We start from the raw sequence: 14,177 nt of genomic DNA, 5'->3' as shown, positions 1-14,177 counted from the left end.
CTGGGCAGCTGGGAACCCTGCCTGTGGGCATTCATTGTACCATCAGGGTCCTCTCTTGGAAAGGAAGTGAAAATGTTCTCCACCAATGGTAGAAAGCAATGTCTTGGAGCTTTACTAGTTCTTCTTATGGTGTCAAGCCCTGGGGTCAGCATCTGAGAGGGCCAAGAGGGCTCAGGGGATGGAAAAGGGGATGGACCTGCTGTTTCTGAGTTGTATTAAGCTCCAGGACCTAATTGGGATGGCCTTCCTTCGATGCAGGAAGACTGATGAGGTAGAACGCTGCATCGGTGACCATCTAGACTCTCTGGTCCAGGACTCTCCAGCTGCCATCCACTCAGCTGTTCCAAACAAGGTAAGGCACTCCAGTTTCTCGCCAGATGCCTCCAGTAATGGGAATGTGGTTATGGCGAGTTTACAGCAAGAATGTGACTGGCGATGTGTGCTGCCAGCATGGCGTAGTGCAGTGATGGCAAACCTTTTAGCGGCCGAGTGCCCAAACCTCAAACCAAAACCCATTTATTTATAGCAAAGTGCCAACACAGCAATTTAACCAGAATACTGAGGTTTCCTCCCAGCTGGGCGGTGGGGAGTCCAGGGAAGGGGGGGTGCTTGCAGTTCAAAGCCCGGGGAGTCCAGGGAAGGGGGGGCGCTTTGAACTGCTCTGAGCAGTTCAAAGCCCGGGGAGTCCAGGGAAGGGTGTGTGTGCTTTGTGGAGCAGTTCAAAGACGCGACGGCTGCGCGTGCCCACAGAGAGGGCTCAGCGTGCCAAGTCTGGCACGCGTGCCATAGGTTCGCCAACACTGGCGTAGTGGTTAAGAAGGGTGGTTTGGAGCTGCGGACTCTAATCTGGAGAACCGGGTTTGATTCCCCACTCCTCCACATGAGCGGCCGAGGCTAATCTGGTGAACTGGCTTGGTTTCCCCACTCCTCCACATGAAGCCAGCTGGGTGACCTTGGGCTAGTCACAGTTCTCTTAGGTTCTCTCAGCCTCACCTACCTCGCAGGGTGTCTGTTGTGGGGAGGGGAAGGGAAGGTGATTGTAAGCCCGTTTGATTCTTCCTTAAGTGGTAGAGGAAGTCGACATATAAAAACCAGCTCTTCTCCTCCTCCTCTTCTTCCTCTTCTTCTTCTTCCTCACCCCCCCCGGTGGTGGAGCTCCAAGCCCATTTTGGCTCTCCTGTCTATTTCAAAAATCCATTCCTTGCAGCTGCTGTGTGGTGGTAGGGAACCCAAGTGTTAAAAAACCCGAACATGTAGATTGACCCTCAAGTGTACCCTGTGGTTCTACCCAGATGCAAAATGTTACTAATTACAAATACGCATAACCACTGTATGCCAAATACGAACAGTGGCCTGTCTAGCCAAGTACCATCTATTTCCCTCTAAGAAATAGAGCTGAGGGCTTTCTTGGCTCTGCTCCCGCCATGAGGTAATGTGACCTCAAGGACTGAACGTGAGATGGTTTGCCTAGAGAGCCTGTGCGCTACTCCTCAGCGGTGCTCCCTCCCGCCAGACCGACGAGCGATTTTTCTGCCTCTTGGTATTCATGCCGGTGAGGCAGATCGTTCATCCATTGCTGGCGTACGCAGGCTTCGTCCCAGCAGAGTGTGCGGAGCCCCACGGCTCTTTAAAAAGAGTTTATAAAAAGCTTTAACCGGATCAGTCAGCTGCTTGGTGGTGACCGAATTTCCTCCTCTGGATTGGTTGGCTTTCAGGGTATTTTCCCCCCCCAAAGGGGGTGCTTGCTTGGTACTGATGGACTGAGATCAGAACATAAGAGAGGCCCTGCTGGATCAGACCAAGGTCCATCAAGTCCATCAGTCTGTTCACACAGTGGCCAACCAGGTACCTCTAGGAAGCCCACAAGCAAGACATAAGAACATAATAAAGGCCATGCTGGATCAAACCAAGGTCCATCAGGTCCAGCAGTCTGTTTGCACAGTGGCCAACCAGGTGCCTCTAGGAAGCCCACAAGCAAGACGACTGCAATAGGCATGCTTTTCTGATACTAGAGAGAATAGGTTTGCATCATGGCTAGTATTCATCTTGACTAGTAGCCATGGATAGCCTTATCCTCCATGATGAACATGTCCCCTCCCCTCTTCAAGCCTTCCAAGTTGGCAGCCATCACCACATCCTGGGGCAGGGAGTTCCACAGTTTAACTATGAGTTCAGAGTTCACACTTTGGATCTGGGCTCACGACCCTACGTAATAGTCACAAGTGAGAGGCGGGTTCCCCTTGGTTCCCACACATGGGGTGCCTGGTTTGGATTGGGACTAAAACATGGGTAGAAGGATGTCAGCCTTTGCCCCGTCTTGTTTTTTTGCAACCTGAAACGGCCTCAGGGGGGCGCTATTTGGCCCACTGCAGAATCACACATGTATCTTAAGGCAGAATGTAAGTTTTCTGCAACAGGTCAAAGGACCATTTCAGGTAAAGAAAATTGGGTATGTGAGTGCCCTAGGATTGCCAGGTCTAGAGTTGGGAAATTCCTGGCGATTGGAGGATGGAGCCTGGGGTGGGCAGGGTTTAGGGCTGGGAAGGGCCTCAGTGAAGTATAATGCAACAGAGTCCACTATCCAAAGCAGACGTTTTCTCCAGGGGAACTGATCTGTATAACCTGGAAACCAGTTGAAGTTCCAGGAGATCTGCAGCCACCACCTGGAGGTTGGCAACCCTAGGGTGGCCTCCGTCATTGTATTTTAGATAGGAAATTTTCCAGGCCTGCGTGGAAACTTTTCAGTTCAGCAGATAAGGAGAACCTCAATAAGAAATGCTGTCGTGATTATTGCTTTTTTAGTTTCCATTAAGGGTTCAAGACATCTAGGTCATGAGATGTTTTAAAATGGCATAAGTTGAGTGTGTGCTATTTTTGAGTCTGCAGCATTGTGGGTCAGGGCATGCTGAGACTGTCAGCGTCGCTGTTAAAGAGTCCTGCAGATTCAAATGTCGGTGGATATCTTAAAGTGCAATGCTACAGTTGTTACAGAATTTAAAAAGCACATCTTTTTAATCAAATTACTCCACGTGTAAGTTTTGTTGTTTTGTCTTGCTCTTCACAGGCAGTGGATTTGTTTGAAATGATTGAAAAAATGCAGGTAAGTCAGGTTTCTGCAGGTAAGATAGCCATGTAAAAAGCTCCTTTCCTGTCCTGCATTGCTGTCTGCTATCCTAACCCTGCCATTACAATTACAATTAGGAGGCACCTCCATGCCTTATACCAAAAGGTTTGGAAATCAGCACTGGAGATCAAATGTACAAAGGTATCAATGTACTTGTATTGTGCTTAATTAACAATGACATACAAAAGTGAAGTACATAAACAATGACTTTTCACAAATATATACACTATATACAATACATGTTTGATGCAGTCTCTGTGCAACAGAATGATGCAATCTTCTTGGTATATACTTGTTGCTAATGATAATTTGGAAAGTCCATAAGGTACAAACTTTAACAATCCCAAAGATTCACCATCTACTCCCATTAAGTGAATCTTTGGGATTGTTAAAGTTTGTACCTGATGGACTTTCCAAATTATCATTAGCAACAAGTATATACCAAGAAGATTGCATCATTCTGTTGCATCCTAACCCTGCCAGTGTGGTGTAGCGGTTAAGAGCGGTGGTTTGGAGCGGTGGAGTCTGATCTGGAGAACCTGGTTTGATTCCCTACTCCTCCACATGAGCGGCAGGGGCTAATCTGGTAAACTGGATTTGTTTCCCCACTCCTAGACACAAAGCCAGCTGGGTATCCTTGGGCAAGTTACAGTTCTGTTAGAGTTCTCTCAGCCCCACCTACCTCACAGGGTGCCTGTTGTGGGGAGGGGAAGGGAAGGTAATTGTAAGCCGGTTTGAGTCTCCCTTAAGTGGTAGAGAAAGTTGGCATATAAAAACCAACTCTTCTTCCTTCTGCATCTAGTGTAAGGGCTTGGCTAAATGATAAGCAGGACGCAAGTTGGGTTGGGAGTCCTCCAACCTGACTTGCAGTGACATGTAACTAAAGTTCTCCAGGTTAGAGTCCACTGCTCTTAACCATGACACCTCACAGGCCCTACTAGGGCAGCTCCCCACTGGGAAATTTCCCTGTGAGCTAAATTTCCCTGTGAGAGCACGTGGGGTGTAGTGGTTAAGAGCAGTGGAGGCTAATCTCGTGAACCGTGTTGGTTCCCTCACTCCTCCACATGCAGCCTGCTGGGTGACCTTGGGCTAGTCACAGCTCTCTCAGCCCCACCTACCTCACAAGTTGTCTGTTGAGGGGAGGGGAAGGGAAGGAGATTGTAAACTGGTTTGATTCTTCTTAAACGGTAGAGGAAGTTGGCGTATAAAAACCGACTTTTCTTCTTCTGCCAGTCCATCCCCTGCTGGTGCTGAAGGCCAAGCGTAGGGCAGCTCTGATACAAGACGTATGCCAAAGAAAATGCCCTTCCCCACCGCCCCTTGGAACTAAAAAGAGTAAAAGGAATTGCAGTGGGGTGGAAGAAAGTTATGGGGATTGGGAAAACCACTTTGATGGCTGCCTTGATGCTTTGAACTGAAATAGCTGAGGAGAAAAAAACACCTTTCATATGTCAGGCATGCAGCTTAGTATCTGTCTGGAATTCACTGCATGTGGGTCTATTCCGTCAGCTGGATGGGGGTGGATACAAGGGAAGCTTTGTGGGTCGTGTTGCGGAAGGGCGGGGTGCGAGAGTCCTGTGGAGACAGAGCAGTTTTGAATTTATTTATTTACTTCTTTTATAGAATCATAGAGTTGGAAGGGACCACCAGGGTCATCTAGTCCAACCTCCTGCACAATGCAGGAAATTCACAACTACCTCCCTTCCACACTCCCAGTGACCCCTACTTCATGCCCTGAAGATGGCCAAGATGCCCTCCCTCTCATGATCTGCCTAAGGTTATAGAATCAGCATTGCTGAGAAATGGCCATCTATAGCCTCTTCTTCAAAACCTCCAGGGAAGGAGAGCCCACCACCTCCCGAGGAAGTCTGTTCCACTGAGGAACCACTCTAACTGTTAGAAAATTCTTCCTAACTTGTAGACGGAAACTCTTTTGATTTAATTTCAACCCGTTGGTTCTGGTCCGACCTTCTGGGGCAACAGAAAACAACTCGGCACCATCCGTGCCATTTGTCATCCAAGAAAGTTTATGCATTTTACAAAAAGGCCATGATTTATTATAACCCAAAAACATCTGGCCTGAACTTTTCTGATAGCAAGGTCAGTAACTGCTAATAAGAGATCAACTCATCTTCAAAACGTCCGCAGACAGAAGACTGAATTTTTTCCCCCTTTAGGACACCAACACTTTTTTTTTTACAATATGGTATTGAGATTTAGCAAAGCAGCACTTGAGATTCACATTTGTAATAGGGGACCCCTCTAAAATGAATAGCTGTTTTTAATAGCTTTTTGCTTTAAAAATTCACCACTGAAAAGCAAAGTGAAAATTCTGAAAAACCGGATTTAAAACGTAACAGGTTTTGGAGGTGTCTCTCTCAGAAGACGGCTCCCCTCGCCCACATCAAGACTTCCACCCATATCAAGCGCTCCAGGTTGAGAAAATCAAGCTTCCAAATTCCATTTCTTTGTTGTTGGTCAGTAGAAGATTTCATGCTGCTAACATGTGCGCATGTTACTTCTTTTATACCCCATCTTCCTTCCCAGTGGGCACCCAACACGGCTGGTGTCATTCTTTTCTCCTCCACTTTATCTTCACAACAACCCTGTGAGGTAGGTTAGGCAGAGAGTGTGTGGCTGGCCCAAGGTCACCCAGGGCACTTCCATGGCAGAGTTGGGACTTGAACCTGCATCTCCCAGATCCGAGGCTGACTCCTTTCTCGGAAACCTGAAATGGTGGCCTTGATAAAGTATCAGAAGAGATTTGGGTAGAGAGGAGGGGGAAGGAAACAGAGCTACCGGGCTGTGGGGGCTTCACCGTTTTGCTTTCTCTGTGTCTAGCGAAGTCGTTTGGATGAGCAAAGATGTTCACTTCCAGCTCCACTCAAGGTGAGTTCAGTGCTGTTGTGGAATTATAGAGATGAAAATGGTAAATGGTACGTCCCCTTCAGGGAAAACCTGGAAATGACGTAGGGTAACTCTAGGAATTGTTGGAAACTTTGTGGTTTTACCATAGAGTTTCCAGAGCTTCCTCTACATCACTTCCAGGTTTTCCTGGGGAGTGGTGTCTCACTTCCCCCATGTCCTCACCCCCGACCCTCCCTCCAGTTGGCACACATAGCCGGGCATTCCTACACTGAACTGTAGGGTGACCAGCAAACAGAACTCAGGATGGGGCCATGCCAGTAAAGAGCAAGAACAGCATGTATGGACTGAAGCATTAGAGATAAGAAAAGGGAAGATTTAGTACCCGAGTGCCTCCATATACCATTGCAACAAATGGCAGCCATTCAACTTTTTATAGAAAAAAGCAAAATGTTACATGGGGAATTATCCTGGCAAGCAGAGGGGCTGTCACCATGGTGTTCCTAAGAGGATGGGGTTTGGTCAATAACCTCGAGTATCCAGCACACTTGCTTAACTGGCAACCTCCATTCAACGTGAGTGCTGGATAACAAAACTTGTACTCTAATATTGAATTAGAGTGTTTGGCTCTCGTGGCCCTTTCTTGCATGCCCAGGGTAGTGCCAATCGCCACTTTGGGGTCAGGAAGCAATTTTCCTCCAGGCCAGATTGGCCAGGGATCCTGGAAGAGTTTTTTCCTTGCCATCTTCTGGGCGTGGCGTAGGGGTCACTGGGGGTGTGGGGAGGGGAGGTAGTTGTGAATTTCCTGCATTGTGCAGGGGGTTGGACTAGATGACCCTGGTGGTCCCTTCCGATTCTGTGATTGCTGAATAACGGTAGCAATAATAAAATCCAACGACATCTGATGGTTCTTTCCTATGGGTATTACTTTTCATGTCTAAAGTAGAGATTGCTGGCAAAGCATTGGGACTTCTGAGAGGGGGATTTGTTGTTTGTGTGGGTTGACAAATTGGATGTGGGCTATGTTTGTATCAATTAACAAAGGTATTTCTGGAAGCTGGGAAATATCACTCATCTCTCTCTACTACTGTTAGCCATTATATAGCAGTGGGGTGAAAGACGGGTAGATTGAGGGCTCACATATGTTGTCTTGCTAGCAGGTTCAAAAATTCAGGGGTTCATCCTGGTTTGAATGGATGTGATGAGATGTGATGATCCCATGTCCCTTGGCCAGATATCTTTGTGAATTACGTTTTTGTGCTTTCAGAGAGAAGAAGAGTATATTCCGTACCCCAGCATCCAGGAGGTGAGCCATAACCAGCCAAGATTTGGCTTCGAGTTCAGGTGTATTCCTGTGGGAACTGTCCCTCCAACGACATTGGGGCGCTTTCACACTTGCTAAATAATGCACTTTCAATCCACTTTAACGATCGTTTGCAAGTGGATTTTGCCATTTCACACCGAAATCCAGCTGCAAAGTGCATTGAAGGTGGATTGAAAGTGCATTATTTGGCATGTGTGAAAGTGCAGCTTTGAACACATGAAGCTGCCTTATACTGAATCAGACCCTTGGTCCATCAAAGTCAGTATTGTCTACTCAGACCAGCAGCGGCTCTCCAGGGTCTCAGGCGGAGGTCTTTCACATCACCTACTTGCCTAGTTTCTTTAACTGGAGATGCCGGAGATTGAACCTGGGACCTTCTGCATGCCAAGCAGATGCTCTATCACCGAGCCACAGTTCCTCCCCTGCGGGATCTAACACAGTTCCCCAAGGCCTGTAAGACCAAATTGTTCCGCCAGGCCTATGGTTGAGGGAAGTGACGGTTTCCATCACGGCTGGCCTCCCCCTCTCTCCTTTCCATCCGATTTTTCAACAGGGGACCCGATTGCTTTTCCCCTTGCTGGTGGCGGCACTGTGGGCAGATAATGAGCGCCTACTTGTTTTTAATTTTCAGAAACAACGGGCTTTAAATTAGGACGGAATCGTTCTGAACTTTTTATTGTTGTATTATAGTGTTTTGTTGTTAGTTGCTCTGAGCCCAGTTTCGCCTGGGAGAGAGGGTGGAGTACAAATCCAAAGATGGTTAGATAGATAGACAGATAGAGAGAGCGATAGATAGACAGATAGATAGACAAAATAAAAATTACCGCTTGAGGTAATTTTGAGGTTCAGTGCAAACACCAGTTGAGCACCTGAGGCTGCCTTCTACTGAATCAGACTCTTGGTCCATCAAAGTCAGCATTGTCTACTCAGACCGGCAGCGGCTCTCCAGGGTCTCAGGCAGAGGTCTTTCACATCACCTGCCTGCCTAGTCCCTTGAACTGGAGATGCCGGGGATTGAACCTGGGACCTTCTGCATGCCAAGCAGATGCTCCACAACTGAGCCACGGCCCCTCCCCATGGTGCAGGTCTGTTCTCACCTTTCTTCTCACCAATGGTGCAGGTCTGTTCTCTCTTGACTCCTGGCTCACGCCAGCCCTCACTCTGTCTGTCATTCCTGCTAGGTGTTACGGAGAGGATGGCCCTACCCTCTCATTATCTTACCCCAGTTCGGGGGCTACTGGATTGAAGGGACCTGTCACAGCCTGCCGAGTTCGGGCCCAGAATTGCATGACCTGCCTTCCCCTTGCGGTGGCAAAGTGAAGCTGGAATGCGACCCGACGGCTAAGCTGTACCGCAAGCACTTCCTGGGGAAGGTAAGAAGCCCTTTCGACCCCCACACATTTCCTTGGGGAAATCTGAGGATGGCACCTAAGGCTGAATTTTTGCCCATAACAATTTTGGAATGAAAAGGTCAGAGTTTGAGGAGGGTACTTCTTATACCACACAGGCCTTTTATGCAGGGACTTTTCCCCGTGATCAGCCCCGCCGACTGCTTTGGGGCTTCCTTTTGATTATGCATGCCTTTTCCACCTGTCAGGGATCGCCTCGCTCTCCCTGCGCATTTTGCCTGCATTTTCCAGATTCTGGCTAAAACGGCATCTGGAAAACACGTGGAAAACACGCGGGGAGAGCAAGGCGACCTCTGACGGTAGGGAAAGGCATGCATAATCAAAGGAAGCCCCAAAGCAGTCGGCGGAGGGGACCGCGGGGAAACATCCCTGCATAAAAGGCCACAGTTAACTGCCCCCCATCTGCAGTTTGAGCACCATCTGTGTATTTCCAAAAGTATGGCAAGAACAACAGCCAGCGTGGTGTAGGGATTAAGAGCGGTGGTTTGGAGCGGTGGAGTCTGATCTGGAGAACCGGGTTTGATTCTCCACTCCTCCACATGAGCAGCAGACGCTAATCTGGTGAACCTTATTTGTTTCCCCACTCCTACACACAAAGCCAGCTGGGTGACCTTGGGCTAGTCACAGCTCTCTTAGAGCCCTCTCAGCCCCACCTACCACACAAGGTGTCTGCTGTGGGGAGGGGAAGGGAAGGTGATTGTAAGCCGGTTTGAGTCTCCCTTAAGTGGTAGAGAAAATCGGCATATGAAAGCCAACTCTTCTTCATCATCATCATGACAGTGGTGAGGTTAACCATTTGCAGACTTTGCAGATCGAGACTTTTCCACTTCCCCTTCCTTCTGAAGCCCACCAAGCCCTTCAAAATTGCTTTTGGAGGGGGTGTCACTGCATCCTCAGGAACAGCATGTGGGGTGAAAAGGGAGAGGCTGCAGTGGGAAGAGGAAACTGAGATAATTTGTTCCCCTTTCCTCCACATAGGGTTGTCAAGTTGTGTCTGACAACCCACAGGAGGTTTGGGGGTGGGTACGTGGGGGCGTGTTGTGTGTTGTAATGTCACTCCTGGGGGAAACCTGGAATTGATGGAGGGTAGGACTAGGTATCGCAGGATCCTATTACTTTACCATAGAGTTTCCGGCAATTCCTAGAGTTACCGCCTGCAACGTCCTGGTTTTCCCCAGAGGTGATGTCATGGCGCACACGCTACCGCTATTGCGGATGGGGGAACCTTAATGTGAGAGAAATCCCCCCCCCAAAAAAAACCCCAATTGCCGCATAAGAAAGCATTTGAAGAACAAAAAACGGAGCAATCTGAAAGGAAGGGGGAAGAAATCGAAGGCTCGGTTTAAAAAAGACCCCAACGTGGTCTAGGATGCAGAAGATTGTGTGGGTCCCGCAACTGTTGGAATGGGAGGGGATTGACAGAGTTATCTAGATAGGTGCTCCTTTTCTGGGTAGCAGAAGGTAAAGAGATGTCACAATTTGTTTTGTTTTTAAAAAAAATTAAGGAGCATCAGAACTTTTATGCCAACGACGCGACTTTGGGCAACCTCGTCCTTTCGGTGAAGTACGAACAGGTGGACAGACAAGACAACCTCCGCCTGCTCCTGAGGTAAAACTGCCTGTTTGTGCAACCCTCAGGTACACACCTTAGATCGCAGTTTAGACCTTGCTGGGAGAATAGGATTTTGAGATGGGGAACGTCTGGGGACATTCCACATTTTTTCCCCCCACCCCTAGCGTTTCTCTCTGTTTTGTGTTGATTTGTGTCAGGACTCGAACTGGTACCAAGCTTGACCTGATCCCTATTTCCTGCTTGAATGAATTTCCGAATGCTGTCCAGATGGCAAAGGTACGTTTGGGTCTCAGCGCTTTTACTGTCCCCTGCTGGTTTTCTTCCCCTCGTAATCCTCTGATCAGCATTACATTTTTTATTTTATTTGCGGTCGGTCTTGGCTCTCTGTGCCTGTCTCAAGTAGTACCTTGTATCTGGGAGCATAACTTGTCAGTGATTTATAACAAATCTCTTTAAATGAAATTACCCATATTCAGGTTGCTAATTCACTAGGGACAGTTCCAAATTATGTTCAACTTCAACTTGTTTACATCAGGGGTGGGGAACCAAGGGCCATTTGGATATTTATGGCATCATTCGCGGGCCATACAAAATTATCAACTTAAAAATTAGCCGACCAAGCCCCAAGCAGGCAGCTGCCCCAGATGACCCCCTCCCCCGCGCAGGCAAGTGGGCAGGCATCCAACCGGTGGTGCACTCACCCGCCTGGTGGCACAGGATGGTCTGTTGCACCAGCTGGGTGTAGCGGTCCAGCTGCATGCCGGAGTTGCTCCTGCTCCGCATGGTCGGGGCCAGATTCTACCGCCGGCTCCTGCTAACTCCGCCTGCAGGGGTGAAATGAGGACACACTGGCTAAGTACTCGGGGGCCCCTGCACGCATTCTGCCCCTGCCCCCTTTAACCCCTCCATTGTCGCCACTTCCACCCCCAGCCCTCTTGTTGTTCAGAGGGAATACGTTTCTCCATGGCCCCGGTGGGAAAGGGTTAACACAGTTTCTTGGGCGGTCCTAGCAGCTCCATAGCTAATGACTCTTCTGCAAGGGCGGGGAAAGGTTCCTTTTCTCAGCAAAACAAACTCACAACCGTCTTGAACTGACGCTATTCCTGTCCGCAGGAGGAGGTGGATCGCCAGTCTTAGATCCTTCTGAGCTAGAGATCTGCCAGGACCCACGGAGGGCCAGACCAAATGGTTTCGCGGGCCTTAAACGTCCCCCAGGCCTGACGTTCCCCACCCCTGGTTTACATTTATAATTGCAACAGAAAACTTACAGATGAAATGTCACAATACAGTGATAGTCCCAAACAAATATACAATAAGCTAATCCAACAGGTAGTGTTCTGTGTTACAGATACTGTTCTGTGTTGTACTCCCTCAAACCACAAGTCAAATAATATAAATTCCAAACATAATGTACAGTCTTTTCGCAGTCAGTTCAAATTTCCAGTAATACACATTTAACCAATACTAAATGGTGAGCTTATGCAGGTTGTAGTATCCACATGTAGTCTTCCTTTAAACAAATTTAAACACTGTATTAACTGCGATGTGTGTTCTGTAAGTTTTCTGTTTCAATTATAAATGTAAACAGTTGACGTTGTATATAATGTGGAACTGTCCCGGGAGAATTAGCAACCTGAATATGGTAATTTCATTTAAAGAGATTTGTTATACATTAACAAGTTATACTCCCAGATAGAAGGCACTACTTGACAGAGGTTTGTTTATTGGACATTTTAGTACCTTCATTCTCCTTTAGGATTATTGGTTTATACTCTGTGCCTGTGTAGCAGAGTCACAGGTGGGGTCGTGGCTTAGTGGTAGAGCATCTGCTTGGTATATAGAAGGTCCCAGGTTCAATCCCCAGCATTTCCAGTTAAAAAGGATCAGGTGATGTGAAAGACCTCTGCCTGAGACCCTAGAGAACCGCTGCAGTCCTGAGTCTGAGTAGATAATACTGACTTTGACGGACTGAAGGCAGCTTCATGGTGCCATCCTAAACAGGTTTACTCAGAATCCTACTCAGGTCTATTCAGTCAAGCTTACTCCCAGGAAAAAGTTCTTAAGGATTGCACCATCATACACCTCAAACTAACTCTTTTCAGTTTTTATGACTTGTCTATGTGTATTCAATACATGCCCAGATTGTACGTTCAAACATTGGCCTTTGTTTGGAGGTCTTCTGTATAAAGATTTATCAACACGGGATGTTTAACAATACTGAAAATTGTTCAGCCAGTCTTAAGGTCAGGATACATAAAAATTCAGGGTACCATGGTCAAATATCATCAAATATTCTATATAGTTGTGAATGCCCTTGTACGAATGCCTTTTTAATTGCGTCATTTATTTATTTGATTTACTTTATTTATAACCTGCCTTTCTCACCGAGGCTCAGGACGGATTACACGGTGTAAAACCGTGCAGTCGAATAGCACGATAGCATGAGATATATACTAAACCGTGCCTTAGGATGAGGATTACAAAACCTCGAAACAACACTAGAAAAAGTATCAGGGGTGTTACGTCAAGCAATGCCGAAAATGGAATTACGGAGTTAGAACACATTGCAATAAAAACAGCTGTCAACTGCAAGAATAAGCGGCCTTTTTGTCCACAGCCCACATGAGTCAAAGTCACATATATCCCTGCTCTAAGGACCGGCATCCTGTGTGATGCAATTCTCTCTGGAGATCTTCGGTCTTCTCCCCTCTCAGCTAAGCCACGGAGTCCAGCGTCTTCTGCTGGCCACCTGCTATAACTGCTTCCTCCTGTAACTGGGATTCTTATTTTGAAATGCCTGCAAACACAGGCTGCAATCACAGGGCATAAGTGCCCAGGAGTGGCATACCACAGGTAAAAATAGGGACAGATGCCGCATAGCCCAATGCTTATATAAAAGATTGTTGCCTGAACACTAGTATTGGGGGGATTCGGTAAATTTCGGGTTTGGGTTTATTGGGCCCAATTTTTTTTTTGGTAAACCTGGAATAAGCTGAATACCCATACCAGTAAATATCAGTATTCGGTTTATTTCTGGGTTTACTGAAAAATTAGGATCTATTATAGCCTATGGGGATTTTTTTCAAAGCTCCTGTGGGGGCATTTTTGGAGATAGAGTCCCCAAATTTGCAGTGTGGCTGCAAGGGACTCTCCTTAGATGGTCACAAAAGTTTGGTGAATTTTGGAACAAGGGGTCCAATTTGATGGGCCCGCAAAGGGGATTTTTTGGGGAATTGCCTATTTGGCTTCAGGGAGATTCCCAGTTTTTGGTGTTCAGTAAATCCAAAACCCAAATATTGCCGAAACGGCTAATTTCGGGTTTATTTTTGGGTCATGATATTGATATGCACAACCCTACTTAACACACACACCCTTCCCTGGTTACTCATTGCCAAAGTCTGTTCTCTGTAAATTGTACTGACTTCCTCCCAACGACCTGTCCCACACTGGTTTAAAAGGCAAGAGAGTGTTTGTTCATTGGGTTCAATATCTACTAGAAAAACACAATTGTTCCATAATATGTTATTAGGAGTTCAAAATACGGCATGGCAGCTGCAGTATGTGAAATGTCAGGGTGGGTGTGGTGTATGGTGCCTTAGCGTGGATGCATGTGCATTATGACAGGCACGCACAAGGATGCATCCATCCCACCTGCTCCAGTATTTAAAGATTTTATGGAGGGATTCATGCTGAGCATGCTGGCAGTTCATGCTGAACATTTTAACAAGGTACTACCCCTCCCGAGGCAAACAGAAAACAGGAGCGGTCCTTGGAGAAATAGACACAGTTGGAGTGAATGGTGTCAGGATATCTTGCAAATTGTGCAGTTTTGCTGGGTATAGGATAGGGTTTGCCATAATGCTGTGTAAGTTTATTGATACG

The 14,177-nt window shown here is 47.3% G+C and overlaps 1 protein-coding gene across 1 annotated transcript in view; it reads left to right on the top strand.

Annotated features, from left to right (window-relative positions):
* The first annotated feature begins 260 nt into the window (after positions 1–260).
* The window catches only part of LOC130476167 (rap1 GTPase-activating protein 1-like), a 44,772-nt gene continuing 30,855 nt past the window's right edge, over positions 261–14,177 (top strand). The window contains exons 1-7 of the mRNA XM_056848043.1: positions 261–352; positions 3,065–3,100; positions 5,966–6,013; positions 7,257–7,295; positions 8,495–8,686; positions 10,228–10,331; positions 10,493–10,571. Of these exons, the coding sequence (XP_056704021.1) occupies positions 3,083–3,100; positions 5,966–6,013; positions 7,257–7,295; positions 8,495–8,686; positions 10,228–10,331; positions 10,493–10,571 (480 nt within the window). The 5' untranslated portion in view covers positions 261–352; positions 3,065–3,082. The remainder of the gene's footprint in view (positions 353–3,064; positions 3,101–5,965; positions 6,014–7,256; positions 7,296–8,494; positions 8,687–10,227; positions 10,332–10,492; positions 10,572–14,177) is intronic.

The sequence above is a fragment of the Euleptes europaea genome, chromosome 4 (genome assembly GCF_029931775.1).
Source record: "Euleptes europaea isolate rEulEur1 chromosome 4, rEulEur1.hap1, whole genome shotgun sequence".
NCBI lineage: Eukaryota > Metazoa > Chordata > Lepidosauria > Squamata > Sphaerodactylidae > Euleptes > Euleptes europaea.
The sequence above is the reverse complement of the archived record's forward strand: the minus strand, read 5'-3'. Positions and strand labels throughout refer to the sequence as shown.